The sequence below is a fragment of the Capricornis sumatraensis genome, chromosome 14 (genome assembly GCF_032405125.1).
Source record: "Capricornis sumatraensis isolate serow.1 chromosome 14, serow.2, whole genome shotgun sequence".
NCBI classification, from domain to species: domain Eukaryota; kingdom Metazoa; phylum Chordata; class Mammalia; order Artiodactyla; family Bovidae; genus Capricornis; species Capricornis sumatraensis.
This window is the reverse complement of record NC_091082.1, coordinates 56,681,694-56,697,843: the sequence shown is the minus strand read 5'-3', so window position 1 is coordinate 56,697,843 and position 16,150 is coordinate 56,681,694. Positions and strand designations below refer to the sequence as shown.

Below are 16,150 nucleotides of genomic sequence, written 5' to 3'. Positions count from 1 at the left end.
AGCCCAGTCTCCAGTCTGACCCCACACGCCATGGTGTGGTGTGCTGGGGGCTTCCGAGTCTTCTGGCTGGGGTAACTCCAAGTCCCCCGGGCTTGTGGGGGGACCCAGGGGTGTGGCACAGGGACAGGAAGCATCCTGTGACTCTGAGACCTCGATGTTCCCCACTGTCTCTGTGGATGGACGAGGCTATGAGGAGCCCCTGATGGGCCCCCAGGAGCCAGTCACTGGAGAACAGCCAGCTTAGAAATGAGTGGACACCCCAGTTTCCAAGGGGTGTCCACTTGTCCCTTCCATCAAGGCCACTTTGGACTCGTGAGAGCCAACCTGGGTCCTCAGGTGGGCCACCTGGACCTCTGGGCACTGGCCCTGGGGGTCCCTCCAGGTGGCGTGGGCATCATCCCATCCTCCCTGGGTCAGGGGTTTCTGTTAGGGGTCCTGGGGCTCCGTGGTCAAAGCCCCCCACTTGCAGTGGCCAGAACCCAACCGCAGGGCTGGCCCCTCCGAGGATGGTCCAAGGAGTCCCTGTGCCTGTCTCCTCGGCACAAATGCCAGAAGACCTGACTCCAGGCTTTTAAACCCAGCACGGGATGCTGCACCTCCCTCCTCAAACCACTACGGCCTGGAGGCTTAAGGCCCACAGGCTTGAGGCGCCTGACCTGGCGCCCAGCCCCGCCCTCCAGCAGCTCCTCCTCACTCTGCTCTCCTTCACCATCTCCCAGAGTTTGTTCAAACTCATGTCCATTGAGTCGGTGATGCTATCTAACCATCTCATCCTCCACCACCTTCTCATTTTGCCTTCAATCGTTCCCAGCATCTGGGTCTTTTCCAGGGAGTCATCTCTTCACATCAGGTGGCCAAATTATTGGAGCTTCAGCTTCAGCATCAGTCTTTCCAATGAACATTCAGAGTTGATTTCCTTTAGGATTGACTGGTTTGATCCTGCAGTCCAAGGAACTCTGAAGAGTCTTTTCCAGCACTGCAATTTGAAAGCAAGAATTCCTCAGCACTCAGCCTTCTTTATGGTCCAGTTCTCATCCATAAAATGGACCTAATGGCACCTCCTTCTCCAACCAGTGAGATCCAGACAGAAAGCGCCTCCTCCTGGCTGCACAGAGCACTCGGCACCTGCTGAGTGGGGCTGGGGAGAAGCTGGGAGGGAAGGATGCCCAGAAGTGTCCAGCGAGGGCCGGCCGTCATCCCAGGGCTTAGGGTGGGGGCTCCTGGCTGGGTGCAGCAGGTGGAGGTGTGGCTCTGGGCCGACCAGCCTCACCACGACCCCCATCCCCTGCAGTACTCCCCGCTGCTGAAGAAGCTCTACTGCCAAATCGCCAAGACGTGCCCCATCCAGATCAAGGTGTCTGCCCCGCCGCCCCCAGGCACCGCCATCCGCGCCATGCCTGTCTATAAGAAGGCGGAACATGTGACCGAGGTTGTGAAGCGCTGCCCCAACCACGAGCTCGGTCGGGACTTCAATGAAGGTGAGTGTCCCCGCCCCCTCCTCTGCCCCTCAGCACCCTGGAGGGAAGGGGAGGGCTGGCCCGGCCTCCTACTTGGAGGCAGCAGGTCCAATGGGAGGGCGCTGACAAGTGGGCTCAGCATCCACCTTGCCTGTCCTGTGTCCTGCCAGCTCTGCCCCGGGGCCTTGGGTATCGGGTGGGCAGGCGGGTGGAGTGGGGTAGGGCTGCTGGGTCAGATGCCCCGGGCATCTGTGAGAGCTACCTGCCGCCTGCGTCCCCCTGGGAGGCCCCGAGGCAGCTACGATGTGCCTGGCACAGGGGTGCAGCCCCTGGCTGGCACGGTCGGTCTCTGAAGCGGCTCACTCCTCTTGGCAGGACAGTCCGCTCCCGCCAGCCACCTCATCCGCGTGGAGGGCAACAACCTCTCGCAGTACGTGGACGACCCAGTCACCGGCCGGCAGAGCGTCATGGTGCCCTATGAGCCCCCGCAGGTAGGGAGCCGGGGGGCGGGGCAGAGGCCCCGCACGTCACTTCCTTAGTGTCCAGAGTTAAGTCCAGCTGTGGGCTCCTCCCTCGTCTTCCCATCTGTCCATCAGCCCCTCCCAGCCTGACCCTCAGCTTGGGGGCAGCCCCTCCAACCTTCTCTGGGCATCTGCACCCCCAGCTCTACAGCACGGGGTGGGCCTGGCGACCCCTGAGCCTCAACCCAGCCCTTTGTCCCCCTTCCTGGTTCTGGGCTCTGGGGAGGGAGGGACTCGGGTCAGGGGGAGTCAGCCGGGTGGAATGGGTTGTGGGGGGCCCCCCCAGGAGAAGAGGGCAGGCCTGCAGTCGGGGGCACGGTGCTACTTCACCCCCACCCTGGATCTGAGACCCCTCCCCGAGTGCTGTAGCCAGTCCTCTAGGCATGCCCACTCCGGGCCTCGTTCCTGTACCTGGTTCCCCAGAAGCCCCCGTGCTTCCCTAAGGAACAGCCCTTCTGTCAGTGGGACCAGGGCCCTGGGAGGGGTTTCCACCCTGGCTTCCCTCCCCGAGCCCTCAGCCTCCAGCCCAGCTATCACCTCTAGGACTGGCCAGGAAAGCAGGTCTCTCCCGCCCCCTGGTGGCGGCCACGTGCTAGGAGTTCTGTGAAAGGCCAGATTTGCTAAGCCATCCTCCAGACCCAGGGAGACCGCAACAACTGCACATTTTGTGGTCCTAGGATGCCCCCGGGGTCACAAGTCCTAGGTCCATAAACTCCCAGCAACCAGTGTATGTGGAGCCCACTCGGACAGGTCTGGTCCCTCGCTCTGCCAGCGCAGTGCCCAGAGAGCCCACACTGCAAAACACACACCTGTGCCCACAGGGGCCTGTGCTCGTACCCAGCTGCCGGGGCAACCTCCAGCCTGTGTCAGGGTGGGGATGTGGTGGGGGCAACCACCATGGCTCTCTTGGTTCCCACATCCAGCACAGCACATGGCACTCAGTGTAGTGTGTGAATGGACAGGTTGTAGTCAGACAAGTGGATGCAGGCACGGATGCGGCATGGGGGATGGATGGATGTGTGGATGGATACACGCCTGGGTGCAGAGATGATGGACAGATGGTGGGTGGATAAATGGATAGTTGGTGGACGGATGGAAGGATGGGTGGATGAAAATAGATGGATAGATGGATGATGGATGGATAGGGGCTGAGGGATGGATAGATAGATGTATGGATGAATACATGCATGGATGGTAGACACATGGTGAATAGATAAACGGATGGATGATGAATGATGCATAGGAGGATGGGTGGATGGAAGTAGATGGGTAGATGGATGGTGAATGGGTGGATAGATGGCAGAGGACCAGAGGGCCCAGCAGCCTCTTGCCCACCGGAGATGTGAGGGATGGGTGCTTGGAAGCCCAGGAGCCCCCACGCCTGTGGGTTGAGGCCACCTGCTGACACCACAGCCTCCTCACCTCCTTGTGTGCAGGTGGGAACAGAGTTCACCACCATCCTGTACAACTTCATGTGCAACAGCAGCTGTGTTGGGGGCATGAACCGGCGGCCCATCCTCATCATCATCACCCTGGAGACGCGGGAGTGAGTCTGCTGGAGGTGGGAGTGGGGAGGTGGGAGGGCAGGGATTTGGGCCAGTGCTGCTGGGGGTCTTCCCAGGGAGACAGCCATGACCTAGGAGGGGTGCTGGCCCTGGAGGCAAGTTTGGGGAGGGGCCTTGCAGGCCATGTGCTGGGAGAGGCTGCAGGGGCAGACACCACCCTGGGAGGGAGGCAGGAGACCTGGTGTCCTGCAGCAGCTGTGCTCTCAGCCCTGAGCCCTGGGCCCATCAAGGCCGGTCCCATGGGGTTCAAGGCATGTGGAGAAGGTGGGCCCCTAGAGCTCACAGTTCTGGCTGTGCCCTTGACAGCGGACAGGTGCTGGGCCGCCGGTCTTTCGAGGGCCGCATCTGTGCCTGTCCTGGCCGAGACCGCAAAGCAGATGAAGACCACTACCGTGAGCAGCAGGCCCTCAACGAGAGTGCTGCCAAGAGCGGGGCTGCCAGCAAGCGTGGTGAGCGGGGCTCTCGGGGCAGGGGCAAGGGCGGAGGGCAACTCTGGACTGTCAGAGCCAGGCCACCCTTGGGACGAGCTGGACCGGTCTGGAGACTTTCGGGAAACATTCAAGCCTGTGTCCAGGGGACAGAGTGAGCCCCGCCCATGTGGCTGCCCCCCCAGTCCACTCTGTCCAGCCTGGGTGGCCGCTCGAGTTTGCTCATCCAAGTGGGTGACTGGTCTCCAGGTCTGTCCATGAGGGACACCTCAGGGAGGTCGGCTCAGGCCGGGTGGTGGGGTGAGGTGAGGGGGTTAGCTTGGTTCACCTGCGTATGCCCCGCCTCCTCCCTGCCTACTCACAAAGCCCCCGACCTCTGCCAGCCTTCAAGCAGAGCCCCCCTACTGTTCCTGCCCTGGGCACCAACGTGAAGAAGAGGCGGCATGGTGACGATGACTTGTACTACATGCACGTGAGTCCCACGGCTGCAGGGCCAGGCCAGGGCACGGCAGTGCTAGGGGGAGACCCAGGGCCCCGGGGGTGGCAGGTGCCATCCAGCATGCCCTGACAGCTGAGACCCCAAGATCTGTGGATCCCAGAAAGGAGAACCAGGGCCCAGAGAGCTGGACTGGCCACAAGGGGAGCAGGTCCACTGATGGAGCTCCCAGAGCAGGAGGGCTCATGACGGATACAGTGATACAGTGTGCAGGGCAATGCAGACCCCCACCCAAGGGAGCATGTGGGAGGAATCCCACAGCCTGGTGGGCCCCAGTGCGTCACTGAGCCGGGAGTATAGGCTGCCCTGTGATGCGGCCACCCCAGCACAGATAACCCCCCACCTGCTTGGCTAGGACTGGTCTCCATGACGTGAGCTTGTTTGTCTTTCAAGGACTTGTCTTGAGTCCTTCAAGAATGAGTTCCTTGTTCTAGAAGCCCCATGTTTGTCCAGGGCCCCTCCACCCCAGTACCCCAGGTCTGCTGAGCTCTAAAAAGAGGGGACAGTGTGGCAAAGACTCAGGGGTAGTAAGGGGTGGGTGTGGTTTGCATGGACAGTAGCCAGCCCTCCAGCTTCGCTCAGACCTACTTCTGGAGAGGAGAGCAGGACCAGGGGACCCCATGGCTGCAGGGGCTGGGGAGCCCTGAGAAAGAAGAGGCACTCCCCTGCGCCAGGAGGTGGGGGGGGTCCTGGGGCCAGGCAGTGTCTACGTGTCCTGGGCAGGCAGAGGGTCCGCTTGTCTGTGCTCAGGTGCGGGGCCGGGAGAACTTTGAGATCCTGATGAAGGTCAAGGAGAGCCTGGAGCTGATGGAGCTGGTGCCCCAGCAGCTGGTGGACTCCTACCGGCAGCAGCAGCAGCAGCAGCAGCTCCTGCAGAGGCCGTGAGTGCAGCCCCTCCACCTCCGCCCCCAACCCCATTCCTCTGGGTCTTACCCACCTGTCTGATGTGGGGAAAGATGGGGCTGGATGACCCAGCAGGGAAAACACAGCAGCACTAGGCAGTACCCCTCCTCCAGGAAGGCTCCCTGAACTGCAGCATCTCAGCCTAGAAGTCTGCTGAGTGGAGGCCAGGAAGGGGTGGTCAGGGCGACACTGACCCATCAAGAACAGATCTGGTTCCAGGGTCAAAAACGGCCCCCCTCTGGCTCCTACCCATTGCCCAGGTCCTGCCTTTGAGTGAGTGTGGCCACTGTCAGGCAGGGAGGCTGGGCTAGAGGCATGCACTCTGATCCCGGTGTAGGCGGAGTCTCCAGGCCCCTGCAGCAGGGGGCTTCACTCAGAGTTGCTGTTCCTTCTGATCAGGAGCCACCTTCAGCCTCCATCGTATGGGCCTGTCCTCTCGCCCATGAGCAAAGCACACGGGGCCGTCAACAAGCTGCCCTCAGTCAACCAGCTGGTGGGCCAGCCTCCCCCGCATGGCTCAGCGGCTGGGCCCAACCTGGGACCCATGGGTGAGTGGCTCAGACAGGGTGGCTGGGGTGGGGGGTTGGGGAGCCTGGCTCCAGACCCTCTTGCCAGCTCAGGACCGCTCGGGGCTCTTGCTGGCTGGGCCCTTCAGCAGTTCTGGCCTGAGAGCAGGAGGCACGGTCCCCTCTGTCCACTCCAGGTTTGGGGAGGGCTGAGCCTTACGAGCCTCCCCCACACAGCCTGGGACACCTGCTCTGGCCTGCCCCCCTCTGACTGTCCCACCTGCTTTCTGCCCAGGCCCCGGGATACTCAACAACCACAGCCACACCCTGCCGGCCAACGGGGAGATGAATGGTGGCCCCAGCTCCCAGTCCATGGTCTCGGGGTCCCACTGTACCCCGCCACCCCCCTACCATGCTGACCCCAGCCTGGTCAGGTACGTGGGCTGCTGCTGGGTGCTGCCACAAACCCAGTAACCTCAGCCCTGGTGGCTCCTGGCCGCCTGGCCCCAAGCCCGAGGTAGGGGTTTCTGCCTGCTGCCCCTTGCAGCTGGTGCCGTCCCTGCTCCGCTGTCTGGAGAGCGGATAGGGGGAGGCGGGTAGTGAGCCTCCAGCAGGTGCTCGGAAGGTGGGCACAGAATGCCAGGGGCTCCCTGGAGGCTGTGCCCAGGTGAGCGTGGGCTGGAAGCTGTGGCCACATTGGGCCGGGTGGGGAGACCTGGGGGTGGCCGGTTTCCACTGAGATGGGCCATACAGCCAGGTTTTTACAAGTTAACGCTGCTCTGTTTCCCCAATTCTCTGCAGTTTTCTAACAGGATTGGGGTGTCCAAACTGCATCGAGTATTTCACCTCCCAGGGCTTACAGAACATTTACCACCTACAGAACCTGACGATAGAGGTAACTGCCCAGTGGGGCAGGCATGGAGAACCCACCCCCAGACCAGCGTGGGCCCTGTCTGCAGGCCAGGGAACTTTCTCCTCTTGCGGTGCAGTTCCTCCATTTCCCGTCTAACCGTGTAAGGGGGGCTGGGGAGTTTGGAAAACACTTCTTCCTGCAAGTAGCCAAATCTACTTGCTTACACCCAGCATCATGTGGCTGGAAAGGACTTGCCACATCTGGACTTGAGTCTCTGTCCTGTGGCCTTTGATCTGGGGGTGGGCTGTCTCCAAGGCATGATGAATTCCAGAAGGGGAAGTCCAGGAGGGATCTGCTGCTGGTTTAGCTCAGCACTGTTTACACGGGGGGGGGAACTGAGGCCCAAACCGCTCACCATGCACCCACAGCAGCTGAATGTCTGGGCCAGGGTGTGCAGGGCTAGAAGTGCCCCACCCTGGGCATCCTGACCCCTGACCCACAGACAGAAGCTGGTCTTTGGGTTAAACCAGAGTCCCAGCAACGAGCACTCATGGGGCTTCCTAGGTGACTCTAGTGGTAAAGAATCCATCTGCCAATGCAGGAGAAGCAAGAGACACGGGTTCAGTTCCTGGGTCAGGAACATCCCCTGGAGGAGGGAATGGCAACCCACTCCAGTATTCTTGCCTGGAGAATCCCATGGACAGAGGAGCCTGGAGGGCTGCGGTCCATGGCGTCGTAGAGTCAGACACGACTGAAGCGACTTAGCACAGTGTACAGCCTGAAGTTGTCTTGAGTATAATGACTGTTAGCTGGAGGCCGGGAGACACAGCTGTCGGGCCAGATCCCAGGGCTCCAACTCAGTGGCCTGGAGCCTCTGTTGGTCCTGCTCCAGAGTCGACCCTGGGACAGAGGCCTCCTCCCCGGCCAAAGGATGCGGGTTTGCCAGAGGGAGCGGGGCCAGTGGCTCAGAGGGCAGCCTTGTCCTCTGTCCACTATCTTCTCTGATCTGTCCCTGGTGGCCCCACTGGACTAGCTCAAGGCCTGTTAACCCTGCCTCACCAGTTGATGTGTTGCTTGCGGGGGTGGAAGGAAATGGGGTGACAGGAACCTGAGGCTCTGCTTTGTCCTGAAGGGTGGGACCCGGCCCTAAGGCTGGGAGGCAGGGGTCTTCCAGCACCTGGCGTGGGGGGACCCCATCTGTTTCTCTGACTGTGATCAGAGTAACCAGGCCCTATGCAGCCCCCATGACCTCAGCACCCCACTCCTACCCATGTCATTTCTTGTCTCTCCTGTCCTGTCGAGGGCAGAATTGGGTGTGGCCAGACCACCTGGCACAGGGGCATCCAGCACTGTCTACTTCTGTGCCCCCACCCCTGCCCCCCTACAATGGGGGCTCCTCCCCTCCCTCCTGGTCCCCCAGCGGCTGTGCAGGGCAGGTGATGTCCCTGGTGGGGGGAGGGCAGAGCCTGACAGCTGCTCCTGCAGGACCTGGGGACCCTGAAGATCCCCGACCAGTACCGCATGACCATCTGGAGGGGCCTCCAGGACCTGAAGCAGAGCCACGACTACGGTGCCCAGCAGCTGATCCGCTCCAGCAGCAACGCGGCCACCATCGCCATCGGGGGCTCGGGGGAACTTCAGCGCCAGCGGGTCATGGAGGCTGTGCACTTCCGCGTGCGCCACACCATCACCATCCCCAACCGCGGGGGGCCCGCCGGGGGCGCGGGGCCCGACGAGTGGGCAGACTTCGGCTTCGACCTCCCAGACTGCAAGTCCCGCAAACAGTCAATTAAAGAGGAGTTCACGGAGAGCGAGACCAACTGAGTGGGGAGGACACGGCCAGTCCCCCTGCCCCCGTGCTATGGACGCGGAGAGCGGAGAGGGCGGAGTCTCGGCGGAGAGGGTGGAGTCTCCGGGCTGGCGGCCCAGGAAGCCTAGCTGGATGGGTGCTTCCTCCCAGTCATCAACTGGCCTGGGAGGCAAGACTCCTGGGTTGCGCTGGTGAAGTGGGGAGGCCCTCGGAGCTGTGCTGAGGATGCGCATCCAGGGTCCGTCCTCTTGGGGGCTCACCTTCCCTGCCTCTCCTTCCTGGCAACTGCCAAAAAGTGTTTTTCGATGTCTCTGGCTCTGGGTAGGGATGAGGGGCTCTGTGCTTGTCCCTAACACGTTTGTTCTCCAGTTCAGTCTCCAGACTACATCTCTGCCCGAGGCTGGTCCCTCTGCTGGTCTTGAGGGTCGGTCTGTCCCTTGCACCCTTGTCCACTGGTGTAAAACCCGCTGCGGCCACCTCCCATTTCCTGCCCCAAACAAAATCCCAAGTTTCACTGGAACTGGGAAGACTGGCCCCTCCGGGGAGGCAAGGAAACTTTGGGTGAATGGCCTGCATCCAGCCCCCATGCCAATACCTCTGGCCACAGTGCCCTTCCTCCAGTGGCCCCCTGAGCATAAACACGGACACAGGTTCCTCAGACCACTGGGAATTGTCAACATTTGATAAAATGATGCCCTTTTTCCACATGTGGGTGAGCCTTTTCTTTTTTTTAACTTTTGTTCTGAATGTGTGTGTAAACAAGATGGGCTAAGAAAGGGGCCAGCCGGGTGGGATCCATAGCAGGCAGGGGTCGGTCACTTGCTCCTCCATTCAGGGATGGGAGAACAGAGCCGGCTGTAGCCGCGGCCCCACCCTGCTCCCTGGGAGGCTGTGTTCTGTGTGGGAGGGGCCCTCTGTCTTCACAGTGCTGAGGCCAGTGGAGGGGGTCCTGGCCTCTATGGGCAGCTTGAGGAGTCAGCGGGCTGGGAGAGACAGCGTCTGCAGCCCCCAGAGCAATGGGACCGATTCTGTCTGCAGGGAGCCTTCTGAGCCAGAAGCAGGACCACAGGGGTCGTGGGCGAGGGGATGAGGCAGGAGGGATGCAGGGAAGCCTGACTCCTGTGTAAGCTGAGACATCACCTGGTACTTTCCTAACACCTGCCTGTCCCTCACTCTGCATGGTTCCCCATGGTTAGTCAGTCATCAGCTGAGCCCTCCTGTCTCTAAATCATGGGGAAGTGCAAGGCTCCCAGACCAGGGGCTGATGTGGACAGAGCCCTAACCGCTCTTTGGGTTCTTTCCCTTGCCATAATCCCCACCCTGCCCCCAGCCCTGGGAAGTTAGGAAGGAGCAGACTGTGATCACTCAGGTCCACTCTGAAGCCAGGCTCTCAGTCCTGGGGTTCAAGCGCCAGTTCCTGTGTTCAGTTCCCAGGCTCTTCAGAGGAGGGCGCTGGGTGGGCGTAGGGGGCACCAGGGGTGGGGTGTCTGCTGTACTCAGTGGCTCGGAGCCCAGTCGGGAATGGAGCTCCAGAGCCAGCTCCACCCCTGGCTGGCCAGCAGTGGCCCTCCAGACCAGGGCTTTATGCTGGACATGGAGTTTGCACACTGCCTGGTTCTGCTTATTTAAAAAGCATTGTGTGAATGCAGGTGCCAGAGTCTAGGGTGACAGCCCCCTCCCCCCACACCATAAGCTCCCTGTGAAGCTCCTTGAGGTGGGGGGGGGGGGGGCGTCATCAACACCTGGAGGCCCCGCCCACAGCCGGGCCTGAGAGCCTGGGGACAAGAGCCAGCTCGGCCCCTGGGGGCCTGCAGCCCCCCTGGAGCACACACCCTGGCGGCATCATCACAGCGGCCATAGGATCAGGGCTGCTGGGCTGGTGGGGGTGGGAGGAGGGGTGTGGGCATCGGTTTCCCTTCTCACCCTCACAGGGCCTGGGTCAGTACACTGTTCGTGCGGTTCAGATGAGGAGACTGAGCCACAGACCTTGGGTCTGAGCCCAGGGTCACAGCCGGCTGCTGTGGGGTAGGGCATGTGCTCCAGCGCACACGCAGGGCCCCCCAGTCATGGCACATCAGGAGCCACAGGCCTTTCCTCCAGGTCCTGGGGTCCATGAACCCAGCTGAGAAGTAGCTGAGCTCCTGGGGCTCCCGTGGCTGTCCCTCAGGCTCATTCCATTGGCCGGTGGGGAGGCCCTCGGGTGCTCCTGAAGCTGGGAGGCTGCAACATGCAGGCAGAGGGCAGGCAGACCCCCATTACGGAGGCAGAGGAGACACATTCCTGCGGAGGGCCAAGCACAGGCTCCCTGCTCCCATGCCACAGGTGGGGAGCTCCAGCGGTCCTGGACCTTTGTTCCTCGCACTGATGGAGGAGCAACCTTGAGAACTGATTCAGTGGGGATTCCATCATGGTCACAGGAACACACACAGGAGCAACGGCCCTTACAGGCCCTTAAAAATCAAGAGAAGACAAACCTGTGAGCTGTGAGGTTTCCCAGATGGGAAGAGGAGGGAAGGAAGCTGGCCAGGCCCAGCACAGCTGCTCAATCTCCACCAGCCCTTCCTGGCTGCTGGGGGGTGGTCACCCACCCAGATCTGGGTGGCACCTTCAGTGGCTTTCATCCGGGGACATGCAGGGACCGGGGACATGGTCTCACTGTCCCTTGGGACATGCCAACCTTGCAGACACAAACATTTGCTTCTGTTTTATTGGCTAAAGCACTTTAAGGTTTAAAAAAAAACACACAACTCCCGTCGGTAATGTAAGGCAATGCTTCTTCCAGCAGTATTGATGGATCTATTCTGACCGTATTATTACCCTCTCTTGGGAATGTAATCTCGGGAAAACGTGTTTTTTTAGCTGTGTTTTTATGGGACTTTTTGGGTTTGTTACATAATAAAGCCTGGATTCCAATGACTGACGCTTATGACTGAATCGGATTCAAGGACAAGAGCATACGTGACACGAGCCTCCCAGCGTGCTCCCCTCCTGAGTTTGTCCGCTGTTGTCAGTGTGTGACACACCCAGGAGCCCTCCTGCCCTCCACCGCAGAGCCGAGTGCTCCGCGGGGATATCCAGGGACTTGCGTCCAAGGATGACATGAGGGGTAACACCGGGTTCTGTCCCAGGGCTGCTGGCTCGGCTCACGGGACTGGCTGCGGCCCGGCCACCTCAGGCCTTCTGGGAGCAGGGTCCAGAGTCCCTCTCAGGAAGGTCTTCCCCGCGTCACTGTAGACAGCCCTCCCTCTGTCTCGAGTTGAGGTTCACGTTTCTCTGCAAACAGGAGCTCGTCCAGTCAGCCAGGCACAGTCTCCAGGGCACGGGGCTTCATTCTGTCCCTCAGGTCTCAGGTTCCTGAACGTCAGACCTGTGAATGAGGGACTGGGGTTCTGTCACGGCAAAAGGAGAGCGCTCAAAACCCGTTCAACCTTCAGACAGGCTCGAGGCTTTCTAGACACGTTGCTGAAACCAAGGGGAACAAGGTGAGGCGGAGCCCTGCCCACTACCCGTCCCCGCCCTCGTCCCGCCTTCCTGGACTGGGCTCTTGGCACGCCCATCTCCACTTACCTCTCAGAACTAGGTGAGATGGAGCCCCGCCCACCTCTCCGGGCCCGCCTTCCTGGGCGGGGCTCATGGCGTCCCCTACTCCTCCAGAGTCCGGCGGCGCACAAGCACGGCAGAGAGGAGCTACCCCACAGTCCGAGGTCAGGGGCGGCGGCCGAGAGGAGCACCCCACGTCCAAGGAGTGGTGGCTGCGCGGGGAGGGCCGAGAGGAGCTGCTTCAGGTTCAAGGTCAGGAGGGGCGGCGGTGAGGAGATACCCCTCTTCCAAGGAAAGAGAAACCCAAGTAAGACGGTAGGTGTTGCAAGAGCGCATCAGAGGGCCGACACACTGAAACCACACTCACAGAAAACTAGTCAATCTAATCACACTAGGACCACAGTTCAGTCGCTCAGTCATGTCCGACTCTTTCCAACCCCATGAATCGCAGCACGCCAGGCCTCCCTGTCCATCACCAACTCCCGGAGTTCATCCAGACTCACGTCCGTTGAGTCAGTGATGCCATCCAGCCATCTCATTCTCTGTCGTCCCCTTCTCCTCCTGCCCCCAATCCCTCCCAGCATCAGAGTCTTTTCCAATGAGTCAACTCTTCCCATGAGGTGGCCAAAGTACTGGAGTTTCACCTTTAGCATCATTCCTTCTAAAGAAATCCCAGGGCTGATCTCTTTCAGAATGGACTGGTTGGATCTCCTTGCAGTCCAAGGGACTCTCAAGAGTCTTCTCCAATACCACAGTTCAAAAACTTCGGCGCTCAGCTTTCTTCACAGTCCAACTCTCACATCCATGCATGACCACAGGAAAAACCATAGCCTTGACTAGACAGACCTTAGTCGACAAAGTAATGTCTCTGCTTTTGAATATACTGTCTAGGTTGGTCATAACTTTTCTTCCAAGGAGTAAGCATCTTTTAATTTCATGGCTGCAATCACCATCTGCAGTGATTTTGGAGCCCCCCAAAATAAAGTCTGACACTGTTTCCACTGTTTCCCCATCTATTTTCCATGAAGTGATGGGACCAGATGCCATCTTCGTTTTCTGAATGTTGAGCTTTAAGCCAACTTTTTCACTCTCCTCTTTCACTTTCATCTAGAGGCTTTTTACTTCCTCTTCACTTTCTGCCATAAGGGTGGTGTCCTCTGCATATCTGAGGTTATTGATATTTCTCTGGGCAACCTTGATTCCAGCTTGTGTTTCTTCCAGTCCAGCGTTTCTCATGATGTACTCTGCATAGAAGTTAAATAAGCAGGGTGACAATATATAGCCTTGATGTACTCCTTTTCCTATTTGGAACCAGTCTGTTGTTCCATGTCCAGTTCTAACTGTTGCATCCTGACCTGCATACAGATTTCTCAAGAGGCAGGTCAGGTGGCCTCGTATTCCCATCTCTTTCAGAATTTTCCACAGTTTATTGTGATCCACAGAGTCAAAGGCTTTGGCATAGTCAATAAAGCAGAAATAGATGTTTTTCTAGAACTCTCTTGCTTTTTCCATGATCCAGCGGATGTTGGCAATTTGATCTCTGGTTCCTCTGCCTTTTCTAAAACCAGCTTGAACATCAGGAAGTTCACAGTTCACGTATTGCTGAAGCCTGGCTTTGAGAATTTTGAGCATGACTTTACTAGCATGGGAGATGAGTGCAATTGTGCAGTAGTTTGAGCATTCTTTGGAATTGCCTTTCTTTGGGATTGGAATGAAAACTGACCTTTTCCAGTCCTGTGGTCACTGCTGAGTTTTCCAAATTTGCTGGCATATTGAGTGCAGCACTTTCACAGCATCATCTTTCAGGATTTGAAACAGCTCCACTTGAATTCCATCACCTCCACTAGCTTTGTTCGTAGTGATGCTTTCTAAGGCCCACTTGACTTCACATTCCAGGATGTCTGGCTCTAGGTGAGTGATAACACCATCGTGATTATCTTGGTTGTGAAGATCTTTTTTGTACAGTTCTTCTGTGTATTCTTGCCACCTCTTCTTAATATCTTCTGCTTCTGTTAGGTCCATACCATTTCTGTCCTTTATCGAGCCCATCTTTGCATGAAATGTTCCCTTGGTATCTCTAATTTTCTTGAAGAGATCTCTAGTCTTTCCCATTCTGTTGTTTCCCTCTATTTCTTTGCATTGATCGCTGAAGAAGGCTTTCTTATCTCTTCTTGCTAGTCTCTGGAGCTCTGCATTCAGATGTTTATATCTTTCCTTTTCTCCTTTGCTTTTTGCTTCTCTTCTTTTCACAGCTATTTGTAAGGCCTCCCCAGACAGCCATTTTGCTTTTTTGCATTTCTTTCCCATGGGGATGGTCTTGATCCCTGTCTCCTGTACAATGTCACAAACCTCCATCCACAGTTCATCAGGCACTCTATCTATCAGATCTAGGCCCTTAAATCTATTTCTCACTTCCACTGTATAATCATAAGTGATTTGATTTAGGTCATACCTGAATGGTCTAGCGGTTTCCCCTACTTTCTTTAGGTGGCCAAAGGATTGGAGCTTCAGCTCCAGCATCAGTCCTTCCAATGAATATTCAGGGTTGATTTCCTTTAGGATAGACTGGTTTGATTTCCTTGCAGTCCAAGGGACTCTCAAGAGTCTTCTTCAACACCACAGTTCAAAAACATCAATTCTTCAGTACTCAGCTTTCTTTGTGATCTAACTCTCACATCCATACATGACAACTGGAAAAACCATTTGACCACATGGACCTTTGTCGGCAAAGTAATGTCTCTGCTTTTTAATACACTGTCTAGGTTTGTCATAGCTTTTCTTCCAAGGAATGTCTTTTAATTGAGGAGACAAATAAATAAATAAGCAAATACTTTTTTAAAAGACCAAGAATGATTGGGAGCCTGGAAGAGATGCTTGTGTCAACTACAAATTGGTACTTGCCATCTGCCTCTGCAGAGACTGAACCCTGCGCTGGTGCAGCTGCTGACCTTCGACAGTTCAGGGTGGAGAGTGAGGTACTCTGTGATCCCGGGAATCTGGTGGAATGGTCTTTAGATGGTTAGATATTTTCAGGAACTGATTTCATGATCAATCTTTGCATCTCTTCATATCTAAAAAAAGAGCTAAACCCCTTCATGGTGACATCTACCCCTTGTGACTAGCAGAAAACCTTTTGTAAAGTAAGTACTGATTGCACTGAACTCCCTCTTCACCAAAACCTTGTTTATTTACCTTCCCCCACTACCTCTTTGGAGCAGTCTCTCAGGGCTACCTGAGGTGTGGTCTCCCGGGCTGCAGTCCTCATTTTGCCCCCAAATAAAACTGATCTCTCAACTCTCACATTGTGCATCTTTTTAGTCAACAGCTGAAAACTCATGTTCCTGGGTTCATGGCAGATTTATTCACAAGAACCAAAATATGGAAGCAACCCAAGTGTCCATCTATGGATGACCACTCAGATAAACAAAATGTGGTCTATTTAGACAATGGAATATTATCCAGCCCTAAAAAGGAAGGGAAGTCTGATCACAACTTGAACATTAGCAGACCCTCTCTATTTAAAGAGCTCTCTGGAAAGCGAATGACTACTTTTGCATGGCTGGGAAATGTCTTAGCAGGGTTAATCCCTGCCAGGCCTAAAACCCAGGAATCTGTTTACAGAAAGAAAGGAATATTGGATAAGCAGCTGCCCCACTGGTGATCAGCTCCTATTTCTAGATTCTGAATGAAGGATACATTCATGGGTCACAGTTGAGTAAAATAAAGGTGAAGACAAAATATCTCAGGCCAGGGGCTAATCTCCAAGGGAACAGATGTCTCATTTTCACCTCACTATCCCTGGCACCAGAACAAGCCTGCTGTTTTTTACTGCTTGGCCTTAAGTATTTACTGACTTAAAGTTTGAAAACAAGCTGGAATGTCCTCAGCTTTTTACTGCATTTTTCACCAGAAATTCTCATAAGACAAAAATGATCATTCATGCATTCGACCAAATACTGCTACGTGCCAGGCATGTTTCAGGTGGCCCGAGGCCGGGGAATCTGGACTGGAGAGCACTCTGCACTTAATATTACTGACGGGGGGAGTTGTTATGGGTTGAATCTTGTCTCC

At 57.0% G+C, this 16,150-nt stretch overlaps 1 protein-coding gene across 4 annotated transcripts in view; it reads left to right on the top strand.

Moving 5' to 3' along the window:
* Nucleotides 1-8,553, top strand: part of TP73 (tumor protein p73) — a 47,749-nt gene extending 39,196 nt beyond the window's left edge. For 2 of the 4 annotated variants that reach the window (XM_068985578.1, XM_068985577.1), the window contains exons 4-13: nucleotides 1,292-1,478; nucleotides 1,833-1,948; nucleotides 3,415-3,524; nucleotides 3,850-3,992; nucleotides 4,355-4,443; nucleotides 5,218-5,348; nucleotides 5,770-5,918; nucleotides 6,172-6,310; nucleotides 6,678-6,771; nucleotides 8,215-8,553. In XM_068985578.1, the coding sequence (XP_068841679.1) occupies nucleotides 1,292-1,478; nucleotides 1,833-1,948; nucleotides 3,415-3,524; nucleotides 3,850-3,992; nucleotides 4,355-4,443; nucleotides 5,218-5,348; nucleotides 5,770-5,918; nucleotides 6,172-6,310; nucleotides 6,678-6,771; nucleotides 8,215-8,553 (1,497 nt within the window). Of the gene's footprint in view, nucleotides 1-1,291; nucleotides 1,479-1,832; nucleotides 1,949-3,414; nucleotides 3,525-3,849; nucleotides 3,993-4,354; nucleotides 4,444-5,217; nucleotides 5,349-5,769; nucleotides 5,919-6,171; nucleotides 6,311-6,677; nucleotides 6,772-8,214 lie in introns of those variants that run through there. The other 2 variants (XM_068985579.1, XM_068985580.1) reach the window with 2 other exon arrangements.
* Nucleotides 8,554-16,150: the final 7,597 nt, after the last annotated feature.